Consider the following 26,351-nt stretch of genomic DNA (forward strand, 5'->3'; position numbering starts at 1 on the left):
TTTAGAAAAAGTAACAGACAACCCGAAGAAGGTGATATGCAAACTTTGCAAGCAAATATTCTCCTATCATTCATCAACACATGACTTATCACCTGAAACATATAAGCACCGTTCAAGCCATTAAAAGATGGACGCTCTGCGGCTCTAGCCTTAATAAAAAGCCTGTTAGATAAAATGTATTGTCATATTATGGGCTATTAGGCTTAGTGTAAACTTAAATTAATGTGCATTTCTCTCAATAGGCTCATCCACTATACGTTGATAGGGCCACCGCATCTACCTCAACTTCATCTTCGCAGCCGACAACACTCGTTTTGAAGCCCCCTCTTTCCGAGAAAGGAAGAGAGACATCACCGACAAAATTGCAGATTTTGTGGCACTGGACATGAGACCTGTAAACATTGTCGAGGGGGAAGGGTTCAAACAGATGATGAAATTCATCGAACCGGGTTACACTGTACCCAAACGTGACACCGTAATGCACGCCATTAAAAACAAATATAACACGACCAAACAGGTACTTTTGGAGAAACTTAAAGCCTGCACAGCAGTCAGCTTCACTACTGACACATGGACCTCCAACCAAATGGATGGTTACATGACTGTGACGCCACACTTTATTTCCCAAAAATGGCAATTACATTCATTCGTGTTGGAGACTAAAGTGCTGGAGGTGAGCCACACAGCTGCCAACATAGCAGAGCGACTCAGCGAAGTGATGGAGGAGTTTGGGATTCCGCCAAAAAAGAGGGTCGCTGTGGTACACGACAATGCCGCTAATATGGTGTTGTGTGCTAAACAGCTATCTCAAAACCGTCCTGGGGTAATGTCCAGGGAATTCGTTGTGCGGGGCACACCTTGCAGTTGTGCACAAACGCGGCTGTTAAATTAGATCCCATCTGCCGAGTGATTGCTGCTGCCAGACGCCTTGTGGGACACTTCAAAAAAAGTGCCAAGGCAACAGCAGCTCTCACTTTGAAACAGAAGCAACAGAATGTGGCTGAACACAAACTGATACAAGATGTGTCCACACGATGGAACTCCACTTATTCGATGCTGTAGCGTCTTCTGGAACAGAGATGTCCGGTTACAGCTGTGCTTTCAGAACCCGGGACCACCCACCGGTCTGACCGAGATCTGGATCTCACAACTGCCCAATGGAGGACAGCGGAGGACATTGTCTCCGTGCTGAGGCCCATGATCACCCTCACCGAGCTGCTCTCACAAGATATAAACGCATCTCTGTCTGCTACGCTGCCGACGCTCGTCAACATGAAGAGGCGCCACTTGTTGAGTCGTGATGATGACAGCACGACCGTGAAGGCAGTTAAGAAAAAAATCACAGAGGAAATCGACAAAAGGTGGGAGCTCACAGGGAGTCTGGAGGGCAGCATATATATTCAAGCTGCAGTCTTTGACCCACGGTTCAAGAGCTTGTCATTCCTCGGTGCAGAGAAACGTGACGATGCATACACAACGGTGTCGGATCTTGCTGAGAGTTTATCTCCAGCAGAAGAAGCTACTGCTCAGAGAGAGGACAGCAGCGGCGCAGAGGAAAGTGAGCCCGCACCAAAGAGGCAAAGGGAAAAGCAGCAGGACATATCAATGCTGATGGCCTTTGATGAACATCAACAGACGGAAGAAGAGAAAAATGAAATGAAGACATACTTGGAGGACCGAACCAAGGTTGACAAGGGACCACTGATTTGGTGGAAAATGAATGAGGAACGCTATCCCAAGCTTGCCAGAGCAGCTAAGCGCATCCATTCCATCCCTTCCACATCCACGCCATCGGAGCGCATATTTTCCAAAGCCGGCTTCATTGTGAGCAAGACACGGAGCTCACTTCTCCCGGACAACACAGACAAACTCGTGTTCTTGTCTCATAATATGAGAAGACTAAGATCGGAGGGAAACCCTGAAAGTCAGGTAGTGGCCTAGCCTAATATAGCACCATAGTTTAGTTTATAGTTTTCGTTCTTCGTTCGTTCAACTGAAGTGTTTAAGTTAAGTTTTGCGGTATATTTATAATGTTTGTTTGCATTCCGACCTCAGGAAAAAACTGAAAGTTTTATTTTCATGTTGAGAATACTTCTCCGTAGGCCTGTTTACTTTTGCACTGATATTTAAATATTTAAGTTGGCTTGAGCCTATATTTATTTATTCGTTTGTTTATATAATTTATATTTATTTTACATGTTTAAAAGAAACGAAAAATATAGTTTAAATTTAGTTTGTTAACAGAAGACTGTTTTTGTTTGTTTTATAAAGTTATTGCGTTGGTTTTAAAAGTTCATAAGTTGTGCGATATTGTTATATGGTGTGTTGTGTTGAAATAAATTAACAAAATGTTAAGACAGTCTCCTTGTTGATTTTTCCAACACATTCAGAATCATAATTGAATTACTTGTCGGTTGCGCGAAAAAGGCGGTTTGTCTCTGCGTGCGCTTTCATTCGCGCCACTGGTCGATCAGTGGTCGACAAGTGGCCTTACCTGACGACCAGTGGTCGACCAGGAAAATCTTTGGTCGGGGGCAGCCCTACGAGATTTTGTTTAATGATGTGAAATATAATCAAGTGTTAAATCAGACTTTAGTTCCACCTGGAGTCAATTCACAAGCTACCCTGCAGTATACAAAGTCATTCAAACTAGCTGCACCTTTACCAGCTTTGAGAACACTTTAATGATCAATCATTTTAAAACATATCATATCTTTTATTCTGAAATGGGCCAATTTGCACAATGACTACTTATATTTTGATGATAATACTTGTCTACTTTTACTTGAGCAACATTTTGAATGCAGGACTTTTACTTGTAACAGAGTATTCCTACACAAGATCTGAGTACTTCTTCCACCTCTGTCTGATTTCAAACTCTTCCATTAACACCCTAAGTTTGCAGCTGTGTGTTTTGCTCCACCTTTTTGTAAATAAAACTGCAGCAGCTTGACCACAGAACGTGAATGTTGTGATCAACTGATTTTGTGCAGTTCTCCAGTGTGTGCGTGGTGCACAGGATGTGCACATGGGAGTCTCCCTCCGCCGCCAGTTGGTGTAGTTGTGGTACAATTATGTTGTACATACATGTCTGTGCACACGGCGACCAACTCTGACGTCCAGTGATCTAAGCTTCTGCCTCCTGGAAAAGCTTCACAGGTCAGTCGGTTATGGCCTGCGTGGCTCGGCCAGCACCCAATCAGTCCAAGAAAGTCCAAAGATATTTTGCAGGGAGCCAAATGCCAAAGTGGCTGCTTAATGTCTTTTGTTTTTTTGGACATGTCTAATAGTTGACTCCACTGAGTGTTGACAAGAAACACGTGTAGACGAAATATGTGTTTTGTTTTGATGACCTATCAGGTACGCAAAGGCGCGTTGTGACACAAGTCACGTAATGCATTTCAGATTTTTGCCGTTTATGCATACCTGCGTATCAGCACCCCTGCTCATACCCCTCTATTTCAGCCCTGTTACAGAAGTGCTGATTCTTAGCTTTAAAAAAAAGGAAGAGGGGGAGAGGGAGCTTGTGCCTGCTAAGAATTCTACCGAGATACTCAGCTAAATGCTCCCCTGATGAAACGCCATATCATGTTCAAAACCACATCAAGAATGATTTCTCAAACAGATTGGAGCTCAAATGCTTTTTCTCTTGTGGGTTTACCAAAAGGTTGGTGAGTACCTTAATATATATCCTGCTTTTTTACACATAATCTCCAGTACAGTGCTAGCTCTGAGTGTTAGCGATGCTTGCTAATGTGAACAAAGACTATATTACATCCAAAACACGTTGCGCATTGTTTCTGATGGCAACGTTTCTGATAGGGCCGTGGGCGTCAAGCCAGCCCACATTTCCGATATTACGTCATATCGGCAGCAAATCTGGATCAGCTCTGTTGTACCCCTATTTTTAGAGATTTGGGTATGGAGGAAAAGAGAAAGGGTTTTGTTTTCTGACACTTAGTGAGTCTACTGACACACCGGGGACACATATTTATGTGTAAAAGACATTACAAAAAGTGCATTTTGCATGATAGGAGACCTTTAATGGAAAATGAGAAGGTTCCCCATTTTCCATTGCAGACTCCATTCTAAAACAGGAACATCCCAAAGATTTGGTGTCAACCCAAAACTAAAAAGCCAACAATACAGTACATGGACATTACTCCACACAGGGAAAATAAATAAACAAATTGTAAACAATTAAGTGGAATGATAACAATGTCAAGCTGACCCTGCGAAATTATGTACTTCAGACTTCAAGGTTCCGATGCACTTGACTTTCAGCACAGCTATCTCTTGACACCAACACCTAAAATATATCAAATAGTTTTGTATTTTTAACAATTTGCCTTCTTTTCCCTAACCTCTCAAAGAGTAATTAAGTACATACAGAATCATGTTTGGTATAATCAGTAAATCCTTAAGTTGTTTGTTGTCTGTTTTATGCTGTCAGTTGTGTTTGCACTAATACAAAATACATAAAACCTACTGTTCAAAGTTGTTCAATCCTATCTGTTGCTTTCATATCAATTTTAGTAATTTAGTTTTAAAGTGTTCCAGGTACGACAAGTTTAACACAATTTACGGAGAAAACTAAGAAAACTTCTGCAACGGTTAGAATGAACATACAATACTATATAGACAAAAGTATTGGGCCACATACACATAACACCTACAGCAGCTTTAATAATAATAACAATAATCGTTATTTGTTTAGCACCTTTCATACAACAAGTTCAGTCCAGAAGTGCTTCACATAGACATTTCACAGAAAATGTATCTCACAAAGAATACAGATACCATTAAAAGACATACAAACAAACAAAAAATTGCATATAAAAAATACATTTAGATTAAAGGTACAACAATGAAATTGTGCATTAAAAGGAGGATAGTGCAAATTCAACACAATCAGGTGACAGGTTAAAATGCATCGCAATGCATTGAGAAAGTGCAGCAGAGAGCAGGAGTTTGCTTCCTAAAAGGCTAAATTGTACAAATGTGTTTTGAGTTTTTTTTTAAAGACTTCCACCGAGCTGGCTTCCCTGATGTATGCAGGTATTTTGTTCCATATGGAGCATAGTTAATGAAAGCTGCGTCATCAAAACTTATTTTTACCGCTCTTGATGGCTTGTAGCTTACAAGGGAGTTAATTATGTAACTTGGACCTTGCCCATTAAGGGCCTTATATGTCAGGAGGAGGACCTTAAAATCAAACCTAAAAGAAACAGGGAGCCAGTGCAGAGCGGCTAGAACTGTTCTAGTTAACGACCGAGCTGCAGAGCTTTGGATGAGCTGAAGTCTGTCAGTAGTCTTTTTTCGGGAGGTCAGTGAAAAGTGCATTGCAGTAGTCTATCCGGCTTGAAACCAAGGCATGTAGCTTCTCTGCGTCTTTTTGATTTATGAATAGTCTTACTTTAGAAATGTTTCTTATGGGAAAGAACAATGTTTTTGTCACTTTGCTAGGGCTGAAGCTTAGATCTGAATCTAATATAACACCAAGACTTGTGACCTCCGGTTTGACCCGGGGAGTAAATATCCAGAGATTATTTACCAGCATATCTCTTTTTGCTTTCGGGCTGACTTAATGACATCCCATTCCAAATGATTAATATGAAGCTGGTGCCCCCTTTGCAGCTATAACAGCGTCCACTCTTCTGGGAAGGCTTTCTACAAGATTTTGGAGTGTGTCCGTGGGGATTTCTGCCCATTCATCCAGAAGAGCATTTGTGAGGTCAGACACTGATGGACGAGAGGCTGGCTCTCCATTCTAGTTCACCCCAAAGGTTTTCCATGGAGTGGGGGTCAGGGCTCTGTGCGGGCCAGTCAAGTTCTTCCACATCAAACTCATCCAACCATGCCTTTATGGACCTTGCTTTGTGGGGCACAGTAATGCTGGCACAGAAAAGGGTCTTCCCCAAACTGTGTCTACAAAGTTGGAAGCATAGAATTGTCCAAAATGACAAGAAGAAGAATCCGCTTCACTGGAACTAAGGAAAAACATCCCATAGCATTATCCCTCCTCCACCAAACTTTACAGTTGGCACAATGCAGTCAGGCAGGTATCGTTCAAACCCAGACAGACCCAGATAGAGAAGCGTGATTGGTCACTCCACAGAACACGTTTCCACTGCTCCTGAGTCCAGTGGTGCTTTACACCCCTCCATCCAACGCTTGGCATTGTTCTTGGTGATGTAAGGCTTGCATGCAGCTGCTCGGCCATGAAAACCCATGCCATGAAGCTCCCGGCGCACAGTTTTGGTGCTGATATTCGTATATATATTAATGCCAGACCTGGTTTGGAATTCTGCAGTTCTTGAGTCAGCAGAGCTTTGGCCACTTTTACGCACTATGCGCCTCAGCACTCGACCCCGCTCTGTAACTTGACATGGTCTGCGACTTCGTGGCTGAGTTGCTGTGGTTCCTAAACGTTTCCACTTTGCAATAATACCATTTATCGCGCAGTGATGGACTCGGACTCTTATTCAGACTCGCTCATTCACGATCAGACTTGGACCTGTACTCAAACAAGTTTTGTCTCAAGTCAGGATGGACTCAGCCCCAGGCTTGTGCAGCCCTGAGGCGAGTCCTCTTACCGTGTGCCCCCGCTATTCTCGGTCAAAAAATACAGACACAACCCCCCCGCGCATCGTGCAGTTTGCTTTGAAAGAAAGAGGAGGCAAAATGCTCTCTCTGTGAAAGGAAGAGTGAAAAAGAGACAGGGGCAACATCATCTTTCATAAGCAAAAGTTCTGTTACATTCTTTACTATCGGTATCTAGGCTCCTAAACCAAAGTTCTGACGCGACTCGTTGTGAGCCGGTAACCAGCTGTCTGGGCTGTAATTTATCACGGAAGAAAAGATGAACGGATCGTTCGGGTGCCGTTGGAAGCCTGTAACAGTTCAGTTTCAAATTGAAAATTGCAATATGCTGTGCCACTGCTAACATTATTTGAATGTTGACGTTCTCAACAACAATGCATATGAAGAAATGAAACAAACAAGTTGAATTTGATCCTGAAGAAGGATTACCCTCATTTATTTATGTTTATGACCCATCCCTAATCAAATTAAAGTCATTCAGTACAGTGATGGTTTAGTTAGGTCAGTGTTAATATCAATGTTGGAACCACTAAATAAACAGTGTTAATATCAATGTTGGAACCACTAAATAAACTGAAGAAAACTTGAAATGGTGACAGTGGGTCATTGTGTTTGATGTAGACCGTTTTTATTTGTGAAACAGCTCTTTGAACTCGACCCAACTTTAATAATAATAAGCCTTATATTCGTATAGCACCTTTCTTACAATAATTGCAGCCCAAAGTGCTTTACACCAGATATATAGAAGGAATAAAAGCAATGCAGAAAATAAAAGGATAAAAGCAATGTAGATAGAAAATATTGATAAGAACCAAACCAACAGCTACATTTAAACAAATACATCCACTCACATGTTAATTAATACATGATGACTCGGAGACAGGTGACGATGACTCAGTCTTCTTGGGTGACTCAGACTTGGACTCTGACTCAAATTGGTGACTTGACTACAACACTGGTACATAAGTAACATTTTGAGGTACTTGTACTTTACTTGACTACATCCATTTAATGCTAATTTACACATCTAACTCACTACGTTTTGGAGGGAAATATTGTTCTTTTTACTTACATTTGTTTGACAATATAAGTTAATTTGCAGATTCAAATAATCAATACATAAATCTAATCACTATTCTAAATTAAGATATCTGGCAATATGGAAATAGGCAACGTTAGCTTCACCTTTACTAGCTGTACAATTAAATTGATATACACAATATAATTATAGACCATCAATAATATATATATTATTTCCATACTTTAATTTGTAGTACTGTTCATACAAGTATATATTCGTATGCTAATACTTTTGTACTTTTACTTAAGAAATACCCTGCGCACAAATCTTACTTAATTGTGCAATTAACTGTTACTACTATTTGAGTATTTCTTCCACCACTGGTCCTCATTATGAGCACTTACTTCAATGATACAAACACTAAAAATATACAAAAAGTAGTTTATTACTTTCCAAAAATGCAAAAAGTGTACAAAGATATGTTGGTCAGTAGTTACATTCATGGAAATGAATAAAGAGACATTTGATGGCAACAGATTTTTTAAGCACGTTGGAGTAATCATCTTAAGTGGAGGAAGACACAGATGGAGACATTGTCAGCTGTGTTTTCTGACAGTAACTGACACCACTATCATGTGGAATCTACTGCTGGACCTCCCCAGCTGTGATCTGAGCTGAATGGGGGTGAAGTGCTGCTGTTTCATGCTGGCCCTGCTGGGAGCGGACCACAGTTCTGCTGTGTGATGCTTCAGTTGTGCTGGGAGGCCTGCTGCATGATGACTGAACAGAGACTCAACATCTGCAGGTACTCATCCGCACCGTCCGACAGGCACTTACTCACAACCTGAACAAAAAAGGGCACACATACACAAATAGAAAGTTTCAATATCAGTCACACTGACACATATTGTGAAAAGCGGACATTCCAATCATAGCTTTGTTTTTGTTCTCCAAATATTAAGTAAACATTTTGTTTTGACATTTTGAGCTGAGTCTGTAGGGAGTTGGCTAGGAAAAGAAGGTTTGACGCTTCAAGTCCTGATCGGAACAAGAAACAAAGGGTAGCTGGAGAGGTGTGTTTGCTCCTGGGCACTGCTGAGATGTCCATGAGCAAGGCACCGAACCCCTTCCAGAACACTGGCAGCCCCTTCGATCTGCCATCTCTCCATCAGCGCATGTCTGCAGTCTTTGTTGTGCATGTGAGCGTGTATTTTGGGCCTTTACTGAATTTCCCCGCTGGGATTAGTAAAGGTCTTAATCTTAACCTGGAGCTCCATCAGATCACTTACCGCCATCTTGTCTGTTATGACTGACTTCTGCTTGTCACTCAGGTCGTGCTCTATGACAGCCTCATGGAGCTGACCCAGGATCTGTGTGGCTGCGTAGCCTTCATCCACCATGTTCTGACGGAGGAGACATTAGTTTAGATTATTTGTTTAGTTGTCAGGGACCATGTACATTAAACACGTGAGGATAGGACATATTGGTTTTTTAGTGTTAACAGTTAGGATACAATAACAATAAATGAGACCCCCTACCCTGACTGCGACCTCTAGTTTCTCAAAAGTTCCTGAGAGGCATATCTGGAGCAAGCCGTCAATCATCTTGGGAGGGACGACCTGGAGTAAATAACAACAGAGTGAGCATTAAGGGGTTTGATATGTCCACAAAATAAATAAATCCTCAGTTCTTTGAGGCTCACCCCAGCTATTTCAATGATGGCGCTCTCTGTGATCTCCCTGTCCATGTTGAGACGTGCCGCACTCTGCAGGAAGGTGATGGCTTTCCGCAGGTCCCCCTCAGACACCGTCACTAACGCTGCTATACTCTGAAGAACAGAAAGCGTGAGATGTTGGTTACACCAGCTGTAGATCACTTCCTGAGGCCCACAGCGATATGCAGGAGGTGCTGTGGAGCAGCATTGCTTCAAATAGAAATGTATCAGTTCCAACAGACATATGTTCAGCGGTTGGATAAAAAGGTAAATTGTAGAAAAGGATACACTTTAAAACACTAAGGCTGCAATTTACAATTATTTGTCATGGATTAATCCATCAAATATTTTTTCGATGATTCTAATAATCTCACAGTTTGTTTTGATTAATTTATTGATTTTCTCAAAGTCAATTTATCCTTTGGTTAGCTTAAAAATAATGAATAACCATAACTTCTATCATTTATCTTTCAATAATGAATTCAAGTATTATAATAAAACTATATTGCTGTATATGATAGCAACATTCTGAAATACAATACTGTAATAGGATAACATTAGATGGATGGTCTTTATTTATGCTATTGTATTTTTGTATAAACCTTTTTTTAAATGAAAACGGCATTGTTTATATTATTGATGCATTGATTTAAATAATTACAACAGAAAGCTGACAGCTTTTGTCAATAAATAATTTTAAAACAATTTTGGAGAAACTAAAAAAATATGAAATTCTACATCATTTGTACTTGATGTTGCATAGTCATCAGTCAGAGCATGCATGTCCCAGAGGATGTTGTAGCTATTAAAAAAAACATGTTTTGGCATAAGAGCTGAATAAATCAGACAATAGAACCGGTATTCAGGAAGTTACGGGGCATTCTGTAGAGAAATCTGCATCTCTGAATACATTTATTATGTTTACTGGCAGATCAAGACTATGGTGAACCCGTCAAATCATAAATCGATGTTAAATCAATTTACAGCATGACGTTAACACAAATCTGTTTATAGGTGTATAAGACTGTAAGACTAAACAATGTTTAACAACTAGTTGTGAGGAAAAGTATTATATTTTACAATATCCATGCAACAATTGACTAAAACTATAGAAGTAGGTAAGGAAAACGTGATGGTCATGGTTAAAAGGTTAAACATCTAAGTAAAGCTAAATATACCCCAACAGTGATGATTTGCAATGTGTTAGATGGCCTATTTCAGCCCGTTTATCAGGGGCGTAACATGTATACTGGCTAGGGGTGTAACGGTATCCATATTCGTTCACTTCTCGGTCCATGAAGTCACACAACAAATACGCCTTTTTTTTTATGAGTGGGAAAAAAGTCTGTCACTTAAGGCAGTATCCACTGCACTATATATAATCCAGGGGCGGTATTGCGCCTAAAAGCTGTTTGCCAGCCGCCCTTAAACAACAAATGAAGAACAAGAAGAAAACTAAATACAAGAAGAAGAAAAGTTAGTATGTCGATTTTAGATAACACACAGGAGCTAGAACCCACCTGCTTCTTTTAAATCAGCTGTGTGGGAACATTTCGGGTTCCCTGTGGACTACAATAACGAGTGGTGGATCGGACGAGGAAGGTGTGTCGGCGTTGTTAGACAGCGGTGCGGTATGCTAATGGTAACACACGCCAAACATGCTAAATCATATCAGAAGGCATCACCCAGATTTGCCAATCACTGGAGCCCACAGCTTATCCCCGCTGTTTTTAAGAAGCCAATAGACGTGAAAGCCGAGAGACCAAAATAAATAACGGAAGCTTTTGGCATATATATTTCAATTTCTATGCGCCCTTGAAACACTTTCTTATTATTTATTTTGTAATATTTTCAAGACATTCTTTTTTGTTTTACAGCTTGATGAAACCTTTTTGTTTGACATCAGCCATTATAGATAATACGGCCACCTGAGTGTGTGTGTTGTACTGTTTGTGGTTTGTTTTCACTGTGTAATACAGTGAATTATTCAAAATGTTAGAGTTCCTGATTTTTATACTGAAACTTGCACTACTGTTAAAAAATAAATAACAACAAACCTGGAATTATGCATTTGGGACTTTTTGTGTTGCTTTTTCTTGTTGTACTGAACCCGTACCGAACCGTGACACCCAAACCGAGGTACGTACCGAACCGTGAATTCTGTGAACCGTTACACCCCTAATACTGGCCATTACAATCCTGCCATACTTCTAATTTAACAGATGAAGGACAAAACCCACCGTTCAAAGCTAAAATATACGATCTTTAAGTTTTAAAGTTCTGTTTTGGCAAACAACTATAGGTAAACAACCCCTCTATTATTGTTCACCCTCTTTTTTAGGCAATTTCCTTTTTAATTTTTTTTAAATCAAAGCAACAGTTGAGTACTGAGTCAGCTGTTCTCCTTTACCTCTTTGCTGTATTTAAGGTTCTCTTTCTCACAGATATCCAGCAGCCGCTCTTCTTGGATCTGATTGGACAGAGGTTTGAAGCGAAACTTGGAACATCTGGAGGTAAGGGGCTCGATGATCCTATAAAACACACAGACCGGAGCAGGGTCAGGATCAGTCACAGAGAGAGGGAGTGTGTGTGCGCTTAGGGATGGACAGATGACCTGCTGATGTAGTTGCAGATGAGGCAGAAGCGGGTGGTGCGGGACTCCTTCTCCATGGTGCGTCTCAGAGCCGCCTGGGCCGGCCCCGTCATGGAATCCGCCTCGTCCAGGATGATGATCTTGAAAGGAGGACACGGCTTCCCACTGCAAACACAGCAAAACACAGTGACTCAACGTTTAATTCATCAATTAGAATGAACCATGATACACATCTGATACTATTCATTCCTACTAGAGATGCACTGTATTGACCAGATATCAATATCAGCTTTTGTGAACTCGCTTTTTTACTGCCGTTGTAATAAAGTAAATCTCATCTGATCCATGTAAAGTGATTGCAATCATTCATGCCAATATAAATGCATAAACTAAAAGCTTGATCTGTAAATGTATTAAATAACAATTTAATTGAATGAATGGATTTTAAATCTATTAAATATGCATTTTATTATCATAAGAAAAAAAATAATGGGCAATAATGGAGTATGGCGGATAACAAGAATTAAACGCAACCACTGTCTGCTGGTACTTAGCATCTTCCCAAGGAGAAGATGTTTTTTAAATGGACTAAAAATATGTTTTCAAAGTTAATTTTGCTTATTCAGAGTTAGATGGAGGAAGGGCGGAAAAACACTTCATATTTTTTCACAAGATTTCATTATTTTGTTTCCCTAAAGGAGACTAAATAAAAACAAGATAAAAAAACAAAATTGTTATTCTAAATCGGTATTGGCATATCAGTCATTTCTAACACTAATTGTTTAAAAACAAAATGATGATTGATGATGAGTTACAGAGCAACCATGAGACAACTTGCCCTATATTTGAGAATGAGTCCATGCTTACTTACTCTTGGCGTGATCCGGCCACGGTGAGCTGAGCGAAGTTCTTCACCTTCTGTCTGACTACCTGGATGCCTCGTTCATCGGAGGCGTTGAGCTCCAGCACCCTCTGCCTGTACAGCTGGGGCCTGCAGGGGGGGCGGTTCATACCAAGAGAAAACAGGTGAATGATCAGATTATAACCTGGCTGAAATAGATCTGCTTTTTACCCACAATATCAACAGCGCACTCACCCATAAAGCTCTCTGGCAGCAGCTAAGATGGTGGAGGTCTTTCCTGTTCCGGGGGGGCCGTAGAAGAGCAAGTTGGGAAGCTGCAGATACAACAAAAAGAGAAACTGTGATTAAGCCATCCTGGGTATGAAGGAGGAAACAGAAAAACTGCATGATTTAGCAGATGTTTGCCTTCATTTGTGTAATTTTGATGTACTGAATTCCTCGTGCACTGATCACCGTTATCCGTTGCAACATCAACGCTTTGTGACATTGTTATTAATTCTATGTTTAGTTTTGCTACAGAAGTGCACTAAGAAGATAGATTGAGTTTATAAATAGAGAAGATATAACAAAAGAAAAACATTACGCCGACAACATTTTGAGTTTCCTACGAAGGAGACAATGTCAGAAGTGATTTGTGAAAAAGGAGGGAGGGCAGACCAGGTGCATGCTGCGAAAAATTATTGTTACAGTTGGTGACAGAGGTGGGGGTGGGGTGTCTAAAGTCAAAGATGAATCTTGATTGGAACAAATTTGACCTCGAGTCACCCAAAACAATTCTGCTGGGTCTCCCCAGACCCGAACACTACATTATACACTTTTTCTTTTAGAGACCTTCAGACTTGGCTAAAATGGTCAAAATCAATGTTGTAGTGTTTATATAGCTGTTGTGGAGGATACCATGAAGCCTCGTTCCGATAAAAACAACTAGAGCGTAGTTATTATATAATTTTAAAAACTTGAAACGGGTCACGGGAGACCCGAACACTACATAAGGGTTAAGCTACTTTTGTACACGTGTGATATTGCAATACCCAAAGCTTATCAAAAATCTTAACTTCACATCAAGGTCCAAAAAAATTACAATTTATCCCATATTATTATCGCCCACATAGTAAGTACATCACTGAGAATTCACATAAATGTCCAAGAGAAAAAGAAAATGTTTTCACTTCTTATTATGGCCCACACAGCAAATACATCGCCTTAATCACCACCTTGCAAGCATCTTATGGCACATGTGTAAAATAAGTGCATTCACTCTTGTTCACAGTCAGTGAGATGACTGGCGCTGCATGGAGTCCACCAGGTGTATGCTGGAGTGTACCCACTTAGGTTCACTCTAATAGAGTCATTTACATGTTCATCAGTCGTTCTTGTTCTGTATTTAGATTTCATGACATTCATGCCAGAAAAAGCTGCTTCACAAAGGGATGTAGAGCCAAATAAAGCAGGCATTTCCAGTGCTGCTTAGTGATGTTCTTGTAGTTTTCTGGGTCTACAAGGCTCCAGAAATGTTGTGAATGTTGCTGAGATTTAAGCTGAACATGATTTTTGATATTTATAACCTCCATCTCCACAGGATTGACACTGAACAGTTCAATCTTTTTCTTCTTCGTCTTGACATGAAATGATAAACCATAATAAATCAATTGATGTCTAGCCTCCCTATATCTGTGTGTGAAATTGTTCCATCCTCAAAAACAAAAAACTAATGCTTCTGCAGTCTAGCTGCAGCTTCTAGCAACAGTCTTTTGTTTAAAAAAAGGACACTGAATGTCCTGAATGAGGCATCACAAACATGACTTCAGTCTGAACACAGCAGACAACAGGAGTACAACAGCATTATAAAAATAAAAATAGTGCATGTGGGTGCACACTTACATTCTCTGTCTTACTGTTACATAAATCCCATGAATGTATGAGATTAAGTTAGCTTCATCATATCTCAATCAGTGATTAAGTGAATAATAACGTTTCTATCAGGTTACTATCAGTCTGTCACTAATTATTTTCAGGGAGGGGGCGGGGTTTGGAGGAATGGAGAGGAGACGGTGATCGCGTGAGCTTTCCTCCTGCCTTCACAAACTTTACACACGTATATCGTCTGAAAATAGCAAGAGGACGTTCATACTCTGCAATCCAAGAATTGATTAAATCCACCAAAAATCTGACGTGGTGCTAACACAAGTATTTTTTAACACATAAATCCATGTGTGTCTGAGCCGCAGCGACACGGACTGATTCAGGTGCATTTATTATTGTCTGATTTTTTTCACAGTCTGTGAACCGCGATCGGCGAGCTACTGAAAAGCTGCTTTGGCATAAGCTACCGGTAGCTCGCGATCGACGTGTTGGAGACCCCTGTTATATAGTATTTATTTTACATTCAGTGCATGACATTAAGGATTTTGGGAGATGGCCCTGAGCTAATTTACAGATGGCCCTGAGCCCAATAGAGATTGCCCTGAAAAATGCACACGGACGAAATGACGCACGAAGGGTTTGGGGGGCCTCCCCCTAGAACATTTAGATTTTTGCAGGTCTTAGATGCTGTCTGGTGCATTCTCTAGACTGAATTATAAGATGAACCACCACAATATTACAATTTCAATTGTATTCTTCATTTCACTTGTTTGTGTTTGCTCGCTTGCATGCCCTGCATAGCTATAATAAATACTTAAGTTGTTGGTCAAGACACTTTCCATCTGATGAAGGCAAATACCTTCCCAGATGTAAAAAAGTAGAAAACATTAAATTCAGTTATAACTGCCAAAACAAACATTATTTACACTATTATGGCCCCTGTTAAAAATGTTTGTAATGTTATCTACTGTAAGTTGGTCGAAGGAATGCCTCCTCATCCAGAAGCTGACCGAGCAGCCGAGTGCATCCGCGAAGTACACACAATGGCGACGTCAGAGTTCCCGTTAGCAAGCAAATCTAAATCTCTTCGGTCAAAATGTCCGGTCAAAATAATTTCCCTTTAGCGCAATACCGCTTCAGTTGCGCCACTTATGTGACAGACAAGAAGAGTATGTGACAGACAAGAATAGTCAATTCTAATGTGTAACACTTAATGTGGAGAAAGAGATGTGCTGTATGGGTTGATTGTGCGTTGATCTGTTGCTAATGCCTCGGGGTTCCGGTGGGCATGTAAACAAATGCATAATGCTGCGCTACACTTTGTGGCCTCACCCAGTTGCATAGCGACACTTATTGTTTAGGTCACGATGTCTTTTAATAAGCAGGTAGTCATATCATTAGCCAAAACTAGCTGGATCTGATTGATATGGACATAAACGCGAGTGAAGTCTAATCTGACGGGAGAGAGAGATCAGCTGCTGCTGACGAGTCGACACGCAGCTCTGCATGATCACATGCAGCGGTGAGCGGAACAAAACACACACTTCAGGTTAGAATATCACACGTAGCTATTTTAATTACCTCTCAAACTACCTAAACTAGTTATAGATATGTTTAGTTTTACTGTCGGGTCACTCATTACTGGATCCGCGAGCTGCATGATACTGGTATAATAGATTGCCCGATCGGGCAACCAGCAGGTGAGGCTTCATGGCCCGAGCTAAATACTAGATGGCCCCGGGCCATCGGGCAGTCCTTAATGTCGAGCCCTGACATTGGTAGCACTGGTGATACCAACTTTCTCAGTTAGTGACATCAATAAATGATTTGGTCTCACCATTTATAAAAATGTTTACACACAATGGTTGTGTCTGATACAAAACATTGTGTAGTGTGCACAGTTTTTTTAGTCGGTGAACAAATGCTACTCCTGAGAACCCTGTGCTGATTAAAGTGTTGGGGCTTAGAGGTTTATTTATGCAATCTTACCATTTTCACATGAGAAGAGTGTCAAAGAGTTCCTCAAACACAGCATGAGAGCTTCATACTTACATCTGCTCCTTCCACAGACTTCTTGAGCACGGCGACCACCTCCTCCTGGAAGGCTACATCATCAATACACTTTGGCCTGCTGGGATTTGAAAAAACACCCCATGTTAACATGTTTTGTCAATTTCAACACCGGTTTTGTTCTTCGAAACAAAGCATTATAAGGAAAATATATATGTGCTCCCTAAATGCGTTATTGTGAGTTGACTGCATCCTAAACTCATTTTCCAGTCCCTGGGATGGCGGGACAAGTCTTGAGGCCTGCCATTTGTGGGTCTTTACCATTGGTTGGTTACAAACTGACATAATTCCCAGTACACTTTGTGATTCAAACTTACTATTTTTCTACCCATGGAACAGCCTTGGCTTTCTTCTCCGTGCCGGACCCCACTGCTGCCTTGTCTTTCTGAGGTCTGCTGGTCTGAACGGTCGCTCCTTTCAGAAAGGCCTGCATGACTGCTCCTGGTGTTGGTAAAAGCAGAAGAAAGGCCTGGGATAAATACACACACAGATTAGGGCTGAACGATTAATCGATTTTAAATCGAAATCGCGATTTTAAATGATGCGATTATTAAATGATGCGATTATTAAATGATGCGATTATTAAATGATGCGATTATTAAATCGCAAAGCCTTCTTTTTCAAAAAAAAAAATTGTTCTTGTGTGTCAGTCATCCACACCAATCAGAAGTGCTGTGCTCCACATGTACCAGTCATTGTTAACCAATCAGAAGTCGCCCATGATAGTAGGTGATAGACAGATTGATCCAATCACCTGCCAAGTATTTTTGAAAGTGCCTGCCCTTTTCCAAGTCTCATATATGAGCTATCATCCCTGTCCCTAAAGGTCTTTTATTTTGAAACTCTGCATCAGAATGTCCTGATTTTTTCTGAGTGACTAGATGGTATGTCCTGCTATCACCCTGAAGTGAAATGAGTCTTTGATACTGTACAGTTTTTGTTTTATTCTCATCTAAACACAGAGGGAGGATTTTTTTTTGACTCGACCGTAATGCATAGGATATTCGCGCACCGCAATATCACGTGAGGGCTGGCTTAACTAGGTTTTTCCGAGTGGAGGCTGGCTTGACCGCAGTCTAAACTAGAGAGAGAATCGCTGTCAAGGGGGCTACAACTACAACAAGATGAACATATTTGACCGTGATTTAATTGTAATACACGTTTCAAAATGATGCCGAAGTAACAACATACTGATACCGGATAGTAAAAACCATGAATTAAGGCTTTGACAAGTCTGCAGAAAGACGGCAGGCGAAAACCTTTTAAAATGCGTGTTTTCTAATGGAGATTTGGCTAAGCTAACGTTGTAAATGCTCTGACCGTCCACACTCACAACAACGGCCTATACAGACATAAATAAACCAGCGACTGTATTCGCCATGACACAGACAGTATGTGGTTTGTACTTGTTTAACTTTTGTCTAGTTTCTCAACAGATATGAAGAGCTGTGAGCTCTGAGTGCTAAGAGCTAACGGCTGTGTTGTTTTTCTAGGGAGCTCATTGAAGATGACGTCACGGCTCCGCCTACACTGCGTTACTATAGATACTACCCCAGTTCCTCACGAGTCTAAAAAACAACTCACGTCAACGCACGTAAGCAACGTGGGCGCCAACGTGAGCGCTCTCGTGACCAAAATATATTTTTTTGAAATTATGTTTCGGCGGCACAGTTTACTATTGAGACTTTTGCGACGTGCTGGTTGCTGCTGTTTGGCTCGGGGGCAGCGCCCCGTAATGATAAACTAATGCCAAGGGCAAGGCCAGGCAGGAATGTGATTTATCAGTAACTTTAGACATCGTAACACAATTTTAAACAAGATTTGATTGTAGATTATACATTTTACTGATACCAATTGTATGATATTTACCTTGTTCATTAAAAATAAAAAATATATATATTTTTGAAATATATATATTTTTAAATATATATTTTTTTATATATTTTTTTGTATGTGGGAAGAGGTTGGGCGGCGCCCCTAGCGCCCCTATGGGCCGGCCGCCACTGGACGGGAGCATGTTGATACGACCTTCCTAGCCGGAGATATGGCCGCATTTTACAATAAACTTCCGTTGGGTCGCTTAAAAACAAATATCGCAAATTGAATCGCAATATTTGTCCGAAAAATCGCAATTAGATTTTTTCCCAAAATCGTGCAGCCCGAATACAGATGCAGAAACAGACACAAATTTAACAAATATTATCCAACCAACTATTGAGTAGACAGAGGCCCTCAAATCTGACCCATATTAGATGACTGTCACCCCATAGGCACAGATTTGTTCTTAAAAAATAAACATGACAGTTTGGTTCTCTGTATATCAGAAAGCTAAAAAAGGGTTATCGACAATTGGTTTAAAAAAATGACCCAATTTGTTTCCCTTAAAGTTGAAATGTAACTTACAAACTATCAAACTAGTACTCAGTAAAAATGTGTCTCGTAGACCAGTTCCAAATAAAAAAGAGAAACATTCACACGTTAGTAAGGCTGCTCAATTAATCGTATTTTAATCGCAATTACGATTATGGCTTGCAACGATTACGAACGTAATTGAAATATAACGATTATTTTTGTATTATGATTTAAAAAATATATATTAATGGTTTTTCAGTTGAGTTATACTTAAAGTTCAGGGTAATCAACTGTTAAAAACATACTGTTCAAAAACATTTCTCCAATAGATTGATGTTTTCAAAGTAAATGGATAATCGTTTTTAATAATCGTGATAACAATTATTGAACCAAATAATCGAGATTATGATTTTTGCCATAATCGAGCAGCCGTAGTTTCTAGCAAAACATTTTAAAGATATGAAATCAGAAGCCCTACCAGCATTTGCCATGGTGGCCAAAACATTTTTATTTGGTCTTCTCTTAAATTGTAGTTCAACATTTATTTTCGGTTTGTTGATCTTGTTTATTGGTATTTATTATTTTGATATTATTTATTTAAATGTAGATATGAATGTATAATTTATTTTATATTGGCTTTTCAGTTGATTACCCTGAATGTATAATTCAACAGTTAAAAATTTCCAATTATTATTTGTATTTGTTTAAAGTAAAATAAATGGATGTTTTCAAAGTCAATGAATAATCGCATTTAATAATCGCAATTACAATTATTGACCCAAATCAGGGGTCGGCAACTCCCGTCTTCTCCAGCCTGCTCCAAATAAGGGCAAAGAGGCGGAGCTGAGGCGGGACCTGCTGCCACCGAGCTGAAAGTTCCAGAGCTAGCTGAAGCTACCAAGCTAAGCTAACATGCTCCCCATCATGCTCCCCATCTGCACACTGCCGTGGCATTTTATGTTTCTAAGGTAAGCGGACATGAAACTATTCAGCAAAACTATAAATAATAATCTAAGTTGTTGATTTTTTTGCATAATACTTCAGAATCTTAAAATCCCTTAACATTTGTATGCAATTGTGCTAAATTCAACACTGGAATCAAGAAAAATATTAATATGTTTTCATGACATTAGTTATTTATATTTTGATATCACTTAATTATACGTTTAATACATTTAAGTCAAGCTAAGGTACATGTGATGGGAGCTAGTTAGTGCTCTTACCTGTGAGGCCTCCTCCAAACACCATAATAACCAGACTGTATCATTAAAACTAAGTACCAGTTCTAGATCCTTGACTTTAGACAAACAATTCAAAAGACAACATGTATTTAAAGACCAATCTTTATTTGAATGTGCCTCTTAACCTGATATATTAGTTCTACAGTAATAGTATTGACAATCTAAAAAAATTGAGCAACTCAACAGTCAACTTTATGTTTCTTATTGTCTAAAGCATTTGTTATTTTCATTTTCCCCCTCTCATATTCAGTGTGGACGGATTGAGACAGCGTGGTGTCCAGAAAGCTGCAGAGACTTCAGGGAGAAATCTCCGTGTGATGGACGTCCTGTCTGTTGGTTTGGAGAGGACTGAGGGTCTTTCCTCTGCAAGGAGGACCTGGTCTGATGGAGGAGCCCATGCTGGGCAAAGATGATACCAACTGCAAAGGCCTAGTCTGTCACTTTATTTGACTAAATGTGTTTACTTATACATTTAATAGGTTTACACCTTCTGTCCATATGTGCTTTTTATTTAAAACATTTGATTAAGTTTTGGTTCACATTTCAATAAATTGTATTTGCACTCCTTTTGTCCATTATTCTTACTGAAGATTGGCCCCATTTATTTGTGGCGTTGCAAACTCTGCGGTACAAGACACAAGTGATGTGAAGCTCATAAAGCGAGGCAAATAGAAATAATTAGCTGATGGAGTGTAGATGTGGAAATAGGTGCATTCGATCAGCTGACTGTTTTTACAATAAAAGTAGTGTACTGGTCTTAAGATCTCATAATATCAGCTTTTAATGTTCCTCTTGGATGTTCTTCTTGACCCTCAGAGAAGGAGAAAATGTTGTGTCTTTCAGGCATGTCCTTTCCTAACAAAAATGACAGGAAACATAAAACATATTATTGCAGAACAAGTGTGTTATTTATGAAAGCGGTGTGTTTGTGTGTTTAGGGGCTGTAGATATAATTATTTTGTAATTGTAATGTTTTTTTATTTATTTCAACAGTGAGCTACAAAGACAATCCGATTATGAATGAAAAGTATGAAGTTCATCAACATTGAAATATATGTTATTATCAAAATAATATTTAACTGTTATCAAAACGTAGTGCAACTGTAGAAGCTTGCTCTGTTGTCTCACTGAAAGAATAACTTTTACCACATTTTTTACAGGCAATATTGAGAGATAAATAGTAGCAGTTCTCACTATGTGTTAAATATCTTTGCCTTTAATACATTAAATTAGAAAGCTGACAAAATCATATTGCTTGTCAACATCTAAATGTAACTTTTTGCACAGAAAAAACCCTCAACTTCACTGGTGTGTAGGTGATCTAGTATTGTTTAATGGAATGTATATCAGTGTATTAAAGTCAATACTTTCTTGATCCTTTGTACAGTATGAAAAAAAATAGTATTTGTACCTGTGCTGAAGTTCAATGCTATGAGGAGTCCAGTTCTGTCTCTCACTCTCTGGTCCAGCCTGTCTGCATCACCTGGACACCTTAAACAAACAGATATATATGTAAAGTACCATGTGTACAAACAATTTAACTGATTCTCTTCTGTTGAACATGTTTGATTGTGTATTGTCCGAGTCAGGGTCCTTTTTATTTTACTGTAACTTTGGAAGTTGTGTTACCAATGCTTACTGTTTATTTGATAACCATTTGGTAATGCAATTAATAAAAACAACAAGGTTTGGGTTTGTTCTTCAGATGACTGATGTTAACGTGTAAGCTCAATAATGAACTCCAGCTCAACCAACCATATTGTAATATCTAAGTAATCATCTTGAAATATGACATTAATAATTGTAATATACACACATCTTGTTGTGAGGTTGATTTCACATACACTACTAAGACATTAGCTTGTCTACATACTTGAGCATAGCCAATTTAAATTAACCTTAGCGATGCATAGAGTTCCTAGCTACATAATAATAATCTCTAAGTTACAAGGATGACCTTATTTTATCAACCTGAAACAGAAGCCGTTTGTTGTACAGTATTATCCCACTTAACGCTTAACACTTGTCTATTTCGTTTTAACCTTTATAAATATAGTCTATGATTTTAACTTGGAGACTACTATTAGCATCGTTAGCACCGATGTAGCTACCACTCGCTTACACGCTAACCCAAGCCGTAACATTAATTACGTAGCTGATTAAATTCATTAACACATAAATAAGTACTCGAATTTCACTTACCGCAAAACCGCATTCATGCACCGTCTGTTTCAACCGCAGAGCGAGTCACAATAGTCCGATATATAAGCATGAAGAACACACAAACACGGCCAGGGTCAAGTTGTGTTCCCTGGATGAGCTGAACAGGCAGAGTGCCTGTAGCTTCACGGAGCAGCTAGCAGAGAGACAAGATGCTAACAGCAGCAGTCACTTCACAGAGCCGTCACTCAATGTTACCACGCCCTAATTTATGCAGAAACTTTAAGACCTATTATAAATAAAAGGGTCGTGTTAGAAAACAATTCACTCACAGATCCATAATCATGAAGGTGGAATCTAACTATATTCATAATAATATTTATTGCATCCATGGGTAGAAACATGTTTTTTTCTGCTGTAAATTTGGGCATTTTAACATGGGGGTCTATGGAAATTGCTGCTTTCTGCAGTCAGTCCCTATCGGCCAATATATGAACTGCAGTGTGTGCCACTTTCGTATTGGCGTCCCGGCTCTTCCACAGAGTTTGTCGCTTGGTGTGGACCTGTCAGCGCAACTTACGTGATGTCGAATTTAACAAACACATTTAAATAATTGGTTTAAACGGCATAATAATAAGGACGATCGTCCGTTCTGTGATTCTCTAGTCTAGACCACACATGTTATGATATTAGGGTCATGCAGAGTGAGATGAGATCACTGTCCCTTTGAGAGAGAGAGAGAGAGAGAGAGAGAGAGAGAGAGAGAGAGAGAGAGAGAGAGAGAGAGAGAGAGAGAGAGAGAGAGAGAGAGAGAGAGAGAGAGAGAGAGAGAGAGAGAGAGAGAGAGAGAGAATGGCTTGTACATGTGTGTTTGTTAATGGTAGAGCAACAGTGAGGGAGCGTGTGTATGTTTCTGGAAGTGAAACGAGGCAGCAGAAAAACAGAGGTCTGTGATGTATTTTGTGAAACAGAAGAACAGCTAAATAAATGCAACGGCCTCCCAAGAAGAGCTCGCCTCTCTCCAGTCATTTAAGCTAAAGTGGGTTATTTAACCTGAAGCTTATTGCTTCTGCCCTCATCGACTACGGTCTGGGAGCCGACAGGAAAGTTCAACACACAGATGGCCAGTCCGCCCCTTTGTAGCATATTATTTCGATGAGAGATGAGCAGAGCGCCACTGGGCTTTCAACTAAATACACAGCCACGCAAAAACTGCGGCATTTGTACAGCTCCTTATGGGTACTGCAATTTGTGAAGTGCTTTCCTCTGTGGTGAAACGATCAGCACTGCACCACGGAGGAAAGCGGCAGAAAATCACCTGGAGATAAAGAGAGCGGGGCTGCGTTGCGTGCATGGCTTCCTTCTGCAGGTAACGGGGAGACGCGCTCTGGCGGCGGTCTCGTTCAGGATCCAAAAATACAATTTAAATATTTTGCACACTTATTCCACTTATTCCTAGTGTGCCACTGTTTACGGTGCCGTGTGCCAGGGGTTGCCGACCCCTGACCCAAATAATCGAGATTATGATTTTTGCCATAATCGAGCAGCCCTACACATTAGCATTACATTTCTTTATGCGGATTTGTGCTTTCTTATGATGTCATCAACACCTGCTGTGTGTCAGCTTCTTGAGGCCTATGATGCATACTGAATGCAGAAGTGTTTACAGTAACAAACTTCTAGGAATGAAACACTTTTTGCAAAAGCACAAACATCCAGGAGAGGTGCAGGACAGAAGAACATGTAAAAGAAGGAACAAATAAACTCCTCACATTAGAAAATGCTTAAATTGAACGTTTAATAAATCACCACTGTCTTTAAGATATACAATTAAGCCTGCAGTGCTTACTGCATTCAATTATGTTTTTATATGAACTCTTTTAAATATAATGAATACTCCCTGCACTCTGCACCTATGTTGCTTTCATCCTGGGTTATCTAATATTATAGTATCCAGGGCTCGACATTAAGGGCTGCCCGATGGCCCGGGGCCATCTAGTATTTAGCTCGGGCCATGAAGCCTCACCTGCTGGTTGCCCGATCGGGCAATCTATTATACCAGTCTCATGCAGCTCGCGGATCCAGTAATGAGTGACCCGACAGTAAAACTAAACATATCTATAACTAGTTTAGGTAGTTTGAGAGGTGATTAAAATAGCTACGTGTGATATTCTAACCTGAAGTGTGTGTTTTGTCTGCTCACCGCTGCATGTGATCATGCAGAGCTGCGTGTCGACTCGTCAGCAGCAGCTGATCTCTCTCTCCCGTCAGATTAGACTTCACTCGCGTTTATGTCCATATCGATCAGATCCAGCTAGTTCTAGCTAATGATATGACTACCTGCTTATTAAAAGACACCGTGACCTAAACAATAAGTGTCGCTATGCAACCGGGTGAGGCCACAAAGTATAGCGCAGCATTATGCATTTGTTTACATGCCTACCGGAACCCCGAGGCATTACCAACAGATCAACGCACAATCAACCCACACAGCACATCTCTTTCTCCACATTAAGTGTTACACATTAGAATGGACTACTCTTGTCTGTCACATACTCTTCTTGTCTGTCACATAAGTGGCGCAACTGAAGCGGTATTGCGCTAAAGGGAAATTATTTTGACCGAAGAGATTTAGATTTGCTTGCTAACGGGAATTCTGACGTCGCCATTGTGTGTACTTCGCGGATGCACTCGGCTGCTCGGGTCTGCTCGGTCAGCTTCTGGATGAGGAGGCATTCCTTCGACCAACTTACAGTAGATAACATTACAAACATTTTTAACAGGGGCCATAATAGCGTAAATAATGTTTGTTTTGGCAGTTATAGCTGCATGTAATGTTTTCTACTTTTTTACATCTGGGAAGGCATTTGCCTTCATCAGATGGAAAGTGTCTTGACCAACAACTTAAGTATTTATTATAGCTATGCAGGGCATGCAAGCGAGCAAACACAAACAAGTGAAATGAAGAATACAATTGAAATTGTAATATTGTGGTGGTTCATCTTATAATTCAGTCGAGAGAATGCACCAGACAGCATCTAAGACCTGCAAAAATCTAAATGTTCTAGGGGGAGGCCCCCCAAACCCTTCGTGCGTCATTTCGTCCACGCGCATTTTTCAGGGCAATCTCTATTGGGCTCAGGGCCATCTGTAAATTAGCTTAGAAGGCCCACAGGGCCATCTCCCAAAATCCTTAATGTCATGCACTGTATACTCTTCATTCATGAAGAAGGACGCTTCTCCATTTTGTGACTGGTCAAAGGTCACTTTATCGAGTTGATAACCAGCGTCGTAGGACCGTTTAGCGAGATTTCGTCTGGTTATTTAAGGCAGATAACTAAAAGATATCCACGGTATGTTGAACTGGCTTCTTAGTACAAGCCTTATGATGCTACTTACCCTAACCATTCATATAAACAATGGATGTTAAACGGACAATTTGTTACTTAGCATTGTCATGCAGAGTTAAAACGTATTTGCATATATAATTGAGTTGCAAAATAAAACGTTATAGCTGGCATTACATAGTAAGGATTGAGAACAAGCTAAGTACAATCACCCAGTTAGGTAGCTAAGTTAGCCTGCTATTAGCTTTTAGTTTTAGCCAATTGTTATCTGAGGATTATACACAGACAAACCGCACTTACTTTATATATCCACCGCTGGTCAGACAAATCCTGCCGTTGATATCCAACGGTATGAGTTTCTTCTTAACAATGCCTAAAGATGAAATAGCTTCTGATAACTGTGTGTCTCAACGTTGTGGAGTCTGGTTGTTGACATGTGTAAAGCGAAGCGATGTTGAAGCAGCAGCAGCGGCTTCCCGCTCTGGAAGAGAAAACAACTTCCGCCGACGTCATATCAATGCTACC

At 40.1% G+C, this 26,351-nt stretch overlaps 1 protein-coding gene across 1 annotated transcript; it reads right to left on the reverse strand.

Annotated features, from left to right (window-relative positions):
- Positions 1-8,051: 8,051 nt before the first annotated feature.
- rfc4 (replication factor C (activator 1) 4) lies at positions 8,052-26,331 on the reverse strand. The gene is made up of 11 exons (XM_079674425.1): positions 26,127-26,331; positions 17,044-17,167; positions 16,709-16,787; positions 13,028-13,107; positions 12,803-12,922; positions 11,953-12,096; positions 11,749-11,869; positions 9,327-9,452; positions 9,163-9,243; positions 8,914-9,027; positions 8,052-8,468 (listed from the first exon to the last, which is right to left on the reverse strand). The coding sequence occupies exons 2-11, from the start codon at positions 17,157-17,159 to the stop codon at positions 8,373-8,375; spliced, it is 1,077 nt and encodes a 358-aa protein (XP_079530551.1). The 5' UTR covers positions 17,160-17,167; positions 26,127-26,331; the 3' UTR covers positions 8,052-8,372.
- Positions 26,332-26,351: the final 20 nt, after the last annotated feature.

The sequence above is a fragment of the Notothenia rossii genome (genome assembly GCF_949606895.1).
Source record: "Notothenia rossii genome assembly, chromosome: 1".
Taxonomy (NCBI): Eukaryota; Metazoa; Chordata; class Actinopteri; order Perciformes; family Nototheniidae; genus Notothenia; species Notothenia rossii.

Bases quoted from the DNA above. Each gene is read 5' to 3' on its own strand.
- rfc4 (XM_079674425.1), bottom strand. From the start codon at position 17,159: ATGCAGGCCTTTCTGAAAGGAGCGACCGTTCAGACCAGCAGACCTCAG. The intron at 13,108-16,708 runs GTAAGTATGAAG...TTGTATCTGCAG, and splicing joins AGTCTGTGGAAGGAGCAGAT to CTTCCCAACTTGCTCTTCTA. The intron at 9,244-9,326 runs GTGAGCCTCAAA...TATTTACTCCAG, and splicing joins CCATCATTGAAATAGCTGGG to GTCGTCCCTCCCAAGATGAT.